This window comes from Salmo trutta, chromosome 16, assembly GCF_901001165.1.
Source record: "Salmo trutta chromosome 16, fSalTru1.1, whole genome shotgun sequence".
Lineage (NCBI taxonomy): Eukaryota > Metazoa > Chordata > Actinopteri > Salmoniformes > Salmonidae > Salmo > Salmo trutta.
The window spans coordinates 3,145,051-3,154,959 of record NC_042972.1 but is presented as its reverse complement, the minus strand read 5'-3'; the positions used below and the strand labels follow the sequence as shown (position 1 = coordinate 3,154,959).

At 41.9% G+C, this 9,909-nt stretch overlaps 1 protein-coding gene across 6 annotated transcripts in view; it reads left to right on the top strand.

The window, feature by feature from the left end:
* nisch (nischarin) overlaps window positions 1-9,909 on the top strand; it is a 36,496-nt gene that overhangs the window by 3,580 nt on the left and 23,007 nt on the right. For 2 of the 6 annotated variants that reach the window (XM_029692785.1, XM_029692784.1), the window contains exons 6-13: window positions 145-240; window positions 1,656-1,751; window positions 1,878-2,030; window positions 2,210-2,278; window positions 2,634-2,819; window positions 3,099-3,227; window positions 7,664-7,780; window positions 8,917-9,043. In XM_029692785.1, the coding sequence (XP_029548645.1) occupies window positions 145-240; window positions 1,656-1,751; window positions 1,878-2,030; window positions 2,210-2,278; window positions 2,634-2,819; window positions 3,099-3,227; window positions 7,664-7,780; window positions 8,917-9,043 (973 nt within the window). Of the gene's footprint in view, window positions 1-144; window positions 241-1,655; window positions 1,752-1,877; window positions 2,031-2,209; window positions 2,279-2,633; window positions 2,820-3,098; window positions 3,228-7,663; window positions 7,781-8,916; window positions 9,052-9,909 lie in introns of those variants that run through there. The other 4 variants (XM_029692786.1, XM_029692788.1, XM_029692790.1 and 1 more) reach the window with 3 other exon arrangements.

Genomic DNA, 9,909 nt, shown 5'->3' with positions numbered 1-9,909 from the left:
TGAACTCTCTTTCTCTCTCTCGACATCTCTCGCTCTCTCGACATCTCTGAATCTGTAGCTAATATGATTTGATCTATGTACATGCGCCCTTAAAAAAACACTAGGGTTTAGCCATGTCTTGTTTGGTCTCTACTGTTCTCCCAGATCACAGGCACCAGAGGAGAGGTGGGGACCAGTAACATCCAGGAAGACAGCCTCACGTTTGACCTTTCAGTCTTTAAAGCTCTCCTACAGATAGAGGTATGTACTAGCAATAGGTGATAGTCCAAGGGCCAATAGGTGCCAATAGGTGATAGTCCAAGGGCCACTAGGTGATAGTCCAAGGGCCAATAGGTGATAGTCCAAGGGCCAATAGGTGATAGTCCAAGGGCCAATAGGTGATAGTCCAAGGGCCAATAGGTGATAGTCCAAGGGCCAATAGGTTACAGTCCAAGGGCCAATAGGTTACAGTCCAAGGGCCCATAGGTTACAGTCCAAGGGCCCATAGGTTACAGTCCAAGGGCCCATAGGTTACAGTCCAAGGGCCCATAGGTTACAGTCCAAGGGCCCATAGCTGACAGTCCAAGGGCCAATAGGTGACAGTCCAAGATTCCATGACCCAGAAAACGAAACTGCAACATTTCAACAACATTATGTAGATAATGTAATGAAAAATAACTATCTCATTCAAAACTTGGAAAAGTTGCACATTAACTTTTTATCTTTAATCATAGTTTTGCTATTTAGCATCGAGTCTTAACCATGTGCAGTGGTTTTCTCAGTTAATAGAAGATGTTTTGGCAGTTGTATTTAATCTACAGGGCCATTATTACTTTTGCCTGCTAGCCAAGCTAAAGACAGAACAATGTTTGCTAGCTAACACAGCTCTCAAAACATTCAAGGTCCCGACAGATACATAAATCTCTGTTCTGGCATCTTGAGAGAAATTCATTTTGAACGTTTCAACAGCTTCTTAACTCGTATTATTTCAGGATTCCTTCGGTTCGGTACATACGTTGCTTTCTGCGCAATGATTTAAAAATCGTACCTTTTTTGATTTATAATATTTAATTAATGTGCAACTTTTACAAGTTGTAGATCACACATTCTTCCACTTAATAACATTATCTACAAAATGATGTCAACAATTTGCATTTTCTTTTCCTGGATCATGAAACAGCTTTTTTGAAGCCTTTTTTGGTGGGTGGCCCTTGGACTATAATGGTTAGCCTGATCTCAGATCTGTGCTTCTTATTGTCATTATTAGCAAGACGGCACCAACAGATCTGGAACCAGGCTAGGTAATGTTAAGATAGTACGTTATTAATCCCCAAGAGGAGAAATTTGATTGCACCAGCCAATACATCCATTACCCATAAATAGACCATGAGACACAACAAGGAAACACAGACACTAAAAGCAGCATACTTTTAGTGTCTGATATAGCTGATATAGAACTAAAGTATTGGTGATTAAAAATCCTCACTATATGGTAAAAAGGATCTGTGGAAATATTCTGTTTTGGACCTGGGTAATACTTATAAACAGTTTATTAATACTTAGTAATAAACATTTATTCTAAAGTGTTACCGTTTAGTCATGTTAGCATAGAAAGTCCTATTGATAATTAAACCGTCACTTGTTCTCTGTTTCATTTTAAAATACTTTTTTTCCAGATAAGTGACTGTAACTCGGCCCAGATCATGGGACTACCTTCTCTGAAACCCTGTCTGGTCACGCTGAGTGTCCACCACTCTGCAGCATCCATGATGGTAACACGTCCACTTTACTCATAGTTGATTAGTGTCTGTCCTGTCTGTCTATCTGTCTGTGCGTGCTTGTGTGTGTGTGGGTGGGTGGTAGGTAAATCTGTATTGATTCCTACCTTTGTTGTGTAGGATGTGCTGGTTCCGGAGGCATGCGAGTCCCCTCAGTGGGTAGCAGAGGGAGCGCTTACAGACTGTCCCGTCACCACCATCATCCCTACCTGGAAGACTCTCACCACCCTGGACATGAGCCACAACCACATAGGCTGCATAGACAACTCAGTGGTGAGAGACCCTCATACACTCATATCAATAATAATAATTGCCTGTTATTCATGGGATTGTGTTATTCATAGTTTTTGTGTTATTCATATAATTAATTGTACTGTACATCTAAGCTTGGCCATAATACAATTGACTATATGTTTAATTCTGTTAACTTTTTTTTTTGTCCTATTTTTCAGAAATTGATACCAAAAGTAGAATTCTTAGATCTTAGTTCCAACGAGCTCTCTATGGTGGAAAACCTTCAGGTATGTACAGACTAGAGACATACATAGAGATGTAGACCTCTGGTACAGAGATATTTACAATAGATATGACGTATTGTCAAAACAACATTCAAAACAAAAGAGCCCCATAACTTGGTGGTTTTGTTGTATGGCTTCATTTTAATGTAAATATTTTAATGTTCCCCTAATAAAACATGTAACATGTTAATACTCTGTTTTTGAAGAGAAAAGTAGCAAATCATGTTACAGGATTAACCTGTCACTCCCAACACTGTATTTGACTAGTTGAGGCCATTTCTAGAGAAAACAAAAGAGCACCCAAGACAATAAAAGGACGTCCATTTTGTCTTCATGTTGTTTTCTGCTTGTATTTCAGCACCTGTACAACCTGATCCACCTGGACCTTTCTTACAACGTTCTGACAGTGTTAGAGGGGGCCCACACCAAACTGGGTAACATCAAGACCCTCAACCTGGCAGGCAACCAGCTAGACAGCCTCGCAGGCCTCACTAAACTATACTCTTTAGTTAACCTGGACCTCAGCTCCAACAAGCTAGGACAGGTAGGGTAATCACTCTGCAGCATCCAATCAATAAATCAATCAGGCCTCACTAAATTATGCTCTCTGGTCAACCTGGAACTCAGCTTCAACAAACTGTGGTAGCTAGTATTCTGAATGTTCAAAATCATTTTTTACATCAGCAGTTGTCGCAAAGCTATTTAACAGTAGCTGGCCTAAAACTGCTTTTATTACAGTGAAGTTACTAGCTACAGTAACTGCAGTGGTATATAACATACATATAAAGTTGACTAAACTGCTGAATTTCCTCTGTCCTTTCAGCTTGAGGAGATCAGGTACATAGGAACGCTGCCCTGCCTGGAGAAGCTGATCCTGTCTAACAACCCCATGTGTATCATCCCTGACTACAGAACCAAGGTGCTGGCTCAGTTCTGGGACCGCGCCTCAGAGGTATGGACACACACACACACACACACACACACACACACACACACACACACAGTAGGACAGACAGACTGACTTCTTAGTGGGGGAGGCTACCATGTAGTATTAGCCATAGTAGCAGTATTAGCCGTAGTATTAGCCATAGTAGTAGTATTAGCCATAGTAGTAGTATTAGCCATAGTAGTAGTATTAGCCATAGTAGTAGTATTAGCCATAGTAGTATTATTAGCCATAGTAGTAGTAGTAGTATTAGCCGTAGTAGTAGTAGTAGTATTAGCCGTAGTAGTAGTAGTAGTAGTAGTAGTATTAGCCGTAGTAGTAGTATTAGCCGTAGTAGTAGTATTAGCTGTAGTATTAGCCATAGTAGTAGTATTAGCCGTAGTAGTAGTAGTAGTAGTAGTAGTAGTAGTAGTAGTAGTAGTAGTAGTAGTAGTATTAGCCGTAGTAGTAGTAGTAGTAGTAGTAGTAGTAGTATTAGTAGTAGTAGTAGTAGTAGTATTAGCCGTAGTAGTAGTAGTAGTAGTAGTATTAGCCGTAGTAGTAGTAGTAGTAGTAGTATTAGCCGTAGTAGTAGTAGTAGTAGTAGTATTAGCCGTAGTAGTATTAGCCGTAGTAGCGGTAGTGGTAGTGGTAGTAGTATTAGTAGTAGTAGTATTAGACGTAGTAGTATTAGACGTAGTAGTAGTAGTAGTATTAGCCGTAGTAGTAGTATTAGCCGTAGTAGTAGTATTAGCCGTAGTAGTAGTATTAGCCGTAGTAGTAGTATTAGCCGTAGTAGTAGTATTAGCCGTAGTATTAGTAGTAGTATTAGCCGTAGTAGCAGTAGTGGTATTAGCCATAGTAGCTGTAGTAGTATTAGCCGTAGTAGCAGTAGTGGTATTAGCCATAGTAGCTGTAGTGGTATTAGCCGTAGTAGTAGTATTAGTCATAGCCGTAGTAGTAGTATTAGTCATAGTCGCAGTAGTAGTATTAGTCATAGTAGTAGTAGTAGTATTAGCCGTAGCAGCAGTAGTAGTATTAGCCGTAGTAGCAGTAGTAGTATTAGCCGTAGTAGCAGTAGTAGTATTAGCCGTAGTAGCAGTAGTAGTATTAGCCGTAGTAGTAGTATTAGTCATAGCAGCAGTAGTAGTATTAGCCATAGTAGTAGTATTAGCCATAGTAGCAGTAGTAGTATTAATCATAGTCGCAGTAGTAGAATTAATCATAGTCGCAGTAGTAGAATTAATCATAGTCGCAGTAGTAGAATTAGTCATAGTAGTAGTATTAGCCATAGTAGTAGTATTAGCCATAGTCGCAGTAGTATAATTAGTCATAGTAGCTTAAGTAGAATTAGCCATAGTAGCAGTAGTAGTATTAGCCATAGTAGCAGTAGTAGTATTAGCCGTAGTAGAAGTAGTAGTAGTAAATCAAATCATAGTTTATTTGTCATGTGCGCCAAATACAAAAGGTGTAGACCTTAACAGTGAAATGCTTAACCAACAGTGCAAAAAAGTTATTAGGTGAACAGTAGGTAAGTAAAGAAATAAAACAACAGTAAAACGACAGGCTATATACAGTAGAGAGGCTATAAAAGTAGCGAGGCTACATACAGACACCGGTTAGTCAGGCTGATTGAGGTAGTATGTACATGTAGATATGGTGAAAGTGACTATGCATATATGATGAACAGAGAGTAGCAGTAGCGTAAAAGTGGGGTTGGTGGGTGGTGGGACACAATGCAGATAGCCCGGTTAGCCAATGTGCGGGGGCACCGGTTAGTCAGCCCAATTGAGGAAGTATGTACATGAATGTATAGTTAAAGTGACTATGCATATATGATAAACAGAGAGTAGCAGCAACGTAAAAAGAGGGGTGGGGGGGGCACACAATGCAAATAGTCTGGGTAACCATTTGGTTACCTGTTCAGGAGTCTTATGGCTTGGGGGTAAAAACTGTTGAGAAGCCTTTTTGTCCTAGACTTGGCACTCCGGTACCGCTTGCCATGCGGTAGTAGAGAGAACAGTCTATGACTGGGGTGGCTGGGGTCTTTGACAATTTTCAGGGGCTTCCTCTGACACCACCTGGTGTAGAGATCCTGGATGGCAGGCAACTTGGCCCCAGTGATGTACTGGGCCGTACGCACTACCCTCTGCAGTGCCTTGCGGTCAGAGGCCGAGCAGTTGCCATACCAGACAGTGATGCAACCAGTCAGGATGCTCTCGATGTTGTAGCTGTAGAACCTTTTGAGGATCTCAGGACCCATGCCAAATCTTTTTAGTTTCCTCAGGGGGAATAGGCTTTGTTGTACCCTCTTCACGACTGTCTTGGTGTGTTTAGACCATTCTAGTTTGTTGTTGATGTGGACACCAAGGAACTTGAAGCTCTCAACCTGCTCCACTACAGCCCTGTCGATGAGAATGGGGGCGCGCTCGGTCCTCCTTTTCCTGTAGTCCACAATCATCTCCTTAGTCTTGGTTACGTTGAGGGATAGGTTGTTATTCTGGCACCACCCGGCCAGGCCTCTGACCTCCTCCCTATAGGCTGTCTCGTCGTTGTCGGTGATCAGGCCTACCACTGTTGTGTCGTCTGCAAACTTAATGATGGTGTTGGAGTCGTGCCTGGCCATGCAGTCGTGGGTGAACAGGGAGTACAGGAGGGGACTGAGCACGCACCCCTGGGGAGCTCCAGTGTTGAGGATCAGCGTGGCAGATGTGTTGCTACCTACCCTCACCACCTGGGGGTGGCCCGTCAGGAAGTCCAGGATCCAGTTGCAGAGGGAGGTGTTTAGTCCCAGGATCCTTAGCTTAGTGATGAGCCTTGAGTGCACTATGGTGTTGAACACTGAGCTGTAGTCAATGAATAGCATTCTCACCATAGGTGTTCCTTTTGTCCAGGTGGGAAACGGCAGTGTGGAGTGCAATAGAGATTGCATCATCTGGATCTGTTGGGGCGGTATGCAAATTGGAGTGGGCCTAGGGTTTCTGGGTTAATGGTGTTAATGTGAACAATGACCAGCCTTTCGAAGCACTTCATTGCTACGGACGTGAGTGCTACGGGTCTGTAGTCATTTAGGCAGATTGCCTTTGTGTTCTTGGGCACAGGGACTATGGTGGTCTGCTTGAAACATGTTGGTATTACAGACTCAATCAGTATTAGTATTGGCCACGGTAGTAGTAGTAGTAGTAGTAGTAGTAGTAGTAGTAGTAGTAGTAGTAGTAGTAGTAGTAGTAGTAGTATTCGCCATAGTAGCAGTAGTAGTATTAGCCATAGTAGTAATAGTGGTAGTAGTATTAGCCATAATAGCAATAGTAGTATTAGCTATAGTAGTAGTATTAATCATAGTAGTAGTATTAGCCATAGTAGCAGTAGTAGTATTAGCCACAGTAGCAGCAGTAGTATTAGCCACAGTAGCAGCAGTAGTATTAGCCATAGTAGCAGTAATAGTAGTATTAGCCATAGCAGTAGTAGTAGTAGTATTAGACATAGAGGCAGTTGTAGTCGTAGCAGCAGTAGTATTAGCCATAGTAGCAGTAGTAGTAGTAGTATTAGCCGTAGTATTAACCATAGGAGTAGTAGAAGCAGTAGTAGTATTAGCTGTAGTAGTAGTAGTAGTAGGAGCAGCAGCAGCAACAGTAGTAGTATTAGTAGCATAAGTGGTAGCAGCAGCAGTAGTAGTAGTAGTAGTAGTAGTAGTAGTAGTAGTAACACTAGCAGCAGTAGTATTAGCCATACTAGCAGCAGCAGTGTTAGCCGTAGTAGTAGTAGTATTAACCACAGTAGTATTAGTCATAGTAGCAGTAGTAGAAGCAGCAGCAGTAGTAGAAGCAGCGGTAGTAGTAGTAGCGGTAGTAGCAGCAGCATCATCAGCAGCAGTAGTAGTAGTATTACCCATAGCAGCAGCAGTAGTAGTAGTAGTAGAAGAAGCAGCATTAGTAACAGCAGCATTAGTAGTAGTAACAGTATTAGGCACAGTAGCAGCAGCAGTAGTAGTAGTAACAGTATTAGCCACAGTAGCAGTAGTAGTAGCAGAAGCAGCAGTAGCAGCAGTAGTAGTAGTAGTAGTAGTAGTAGTAGTAGTAGTAGTAGTAACAGTATTAGCCACAGTAGCAGTAGTAGTAGCAGAAGCAGCAGTAGCAGTAGTATTAGCCATAGTAGCAGCAGTGGTAGTATTAGCCATAGTAGCAGCAGCATAGTATTAGCCATAGTAGCAGCAGCATAGTATTAGCCATAGTAGCAGCAGCATAGTATTAGCCATAGTAGTAGCAACAGTAGTAGTATTACTCATAGTAGCAACAGTAGTAGTATTACTCATAGTAGCAGCAGTAGTAGCAGCACCAGTAACAGTAGTAGCAGCAGTACGGGGTAGTAGTAGTAGTAGCAGAAGTTGCAGTGGTAGTAGTAGGTTGTAACTGTACTATATTCCTTACCCACTGATTGTTGATGTGGTTGTCCTTGTCGAACAGGTATGCTTGGACAGCACTGCGCCGACAGAGAAAGAGCTGGACACTGTGGAGGTGTTGAAAGCTATTCAGAAAGCCAAAGAATCTAAAGACCGAATGGCCAACAACAACGAAAAGAAGGTAAGGTGCCATCACCAATGGCAGAATAATGATTTGTGGTAAATTTGTCTAATGTTCTGAGCCTGTTGATCTCTGTGAACAGGAGCATCTTACAATTGGTTATTACAGTATTACTGACATCTTTGGGGGTTTATTACAGTATTACTGATATCTTTGGGGGTTTATTACAGTATTACTGATATCTTTGGGGGGGTTATTACAGTATTACTGATATCTTTGGGGGGTTATTACAGTATTACTGATATCTTTGGGGGGGTTATTACAGTATTACTGACATCTTTGGGGGGTTATTACAGTATTACTGATATCTTTGGGGGGTTATTGCAGTATTACTGATATATTTGGGGGGTGGGGTTATTACAGTATTACTGATATCTTTGGGGGGTGGGGTTATTACAGTATTACTGATATCTTTGGGGGGTGGGGTTATTACAGTATTACTGATATCTTTGGGGGGTTATTACAGTATTACTGACATCTTTGGGGGGTTATTACAGTATTACTGACATCTTTGGGGGGTTATTACAGTATTACTGATATCTTTGGGGGGTTATTACAGTATTACTGATATCTTTGGGGGGTTATTACAGTATTACTGATATCTTTGGGGGGGTTATTACAGTATTACTGATATCTTTGGGGGGGTTATTACAGTATTACTGATATCTTTGGGGGGGGTTATTACAGTATTACTGATATCTTTGGGGGGGGTTATTACAGTATTACTGATATCTTTGGGGGGGTTATTACAGTATTACTGATATCTTTAGGGGGGGGGTTATTACAGTATTACTGATATCTTTGGGGGGGGTTAATACAGTATTACTGATATCTTTGTGGGGTTATTACAGTATTACTGATATCTTTGTGGGGGTTCTTTCCCCAAAAAAGAAATGCTAATAACCTTTTCCTTGCTAACTTAAAAAAGGTCTATCGAAAATGAACCATTTACTATAGTATTGAATGCAGCTAGCCTGAGTCCCAGATGTGTTTGTGCTGTCTTGCCTATAACAATGGCATAGGAGTTGGCAAAACAGCACATTGACACCTCTGCTATAGAACAATATGTTGATTATATAGAATATTCCTCTATATTATATGTTGACTAAAGCCAAGCCTGCTGGTGTGTTTGTCAGATCAGTGAGGACTCCAGGCTGTCTGGTGGTGGATCTTCCATCTCCTCCTCTGTCGCTGCCGCCTCTTCCTCCTCCTCCTCTTCCTCTCTCCTCTCCTCAGCCCTAGCCCCAGCCTGCTCCAGCCAAGGTAATCATGTATGTATCAGGCTGCTGGGTGGGGCCTGCTCTGCTCTATACGCTCTAGCTCTCTCAACACCTCTCTCTCTCTCTGTGTCTCTCTCTCTCTGTGTCTCTCTCTCTCTCTCTCTCTGTGTCGCTCTCTCTCTCTCTCTGTGTCGCTCTCTCTCTGTGTCGCTCTCTCTCTGTGTCTCTCTCTCTCTGTGTCTCTCTCTCTCTCTCTCTCTCTCTGTGTCTCTCTCTCTCTCTGTGTCTCTCTCTCTCTCTCTCTCTCTCTCTCTCTCTCTCTCTCTCTCTCTCTCTCTCTCTGTGTCTCTCTCAATTCAATTCAATTCAATTCGCTTTATTGGCATGACGTAACAATGTACATATTGCCAAAGCTTACTTTGGATATTTACAATATAAAAAATAAATAAAAATGAGAATCAAAAATTGTCAACGGGACAACAGTAACAACAATAACCAACGGTCAATATAACCATACATTCAACAATAACAATAATCATACAGTTGAGGACATGTGCAGGTTTATTGGTCTGTCAGACACTGTCCCTCAACTTATGGCAGGCAGCAATGTAGTGCGCTGCCAACCCACAGCTCTCTGCGTCCTCCCCCAACAGGATGGGTAGCCTATCCTCATCAGAGAGGTCTTTAAAACCTTGAATAAGGATTTCAAATTTGGGGAAATGACACTCTCTAATTGTTTTATATTTTTGACATTTTGTCAGGAAATGCAGCTCCGTCTCAGGCTCTGCTGTGGTGCAGTGGTTGCACAGCCTTTCCTCTACAGGGAGCCAGGTTTTCCTGTGTCTACCCTTCTCAATGGCAAGGCTGTGCTCACTGAGCCTGTACTTTGTCAAGGTTTTTCTAAGATTT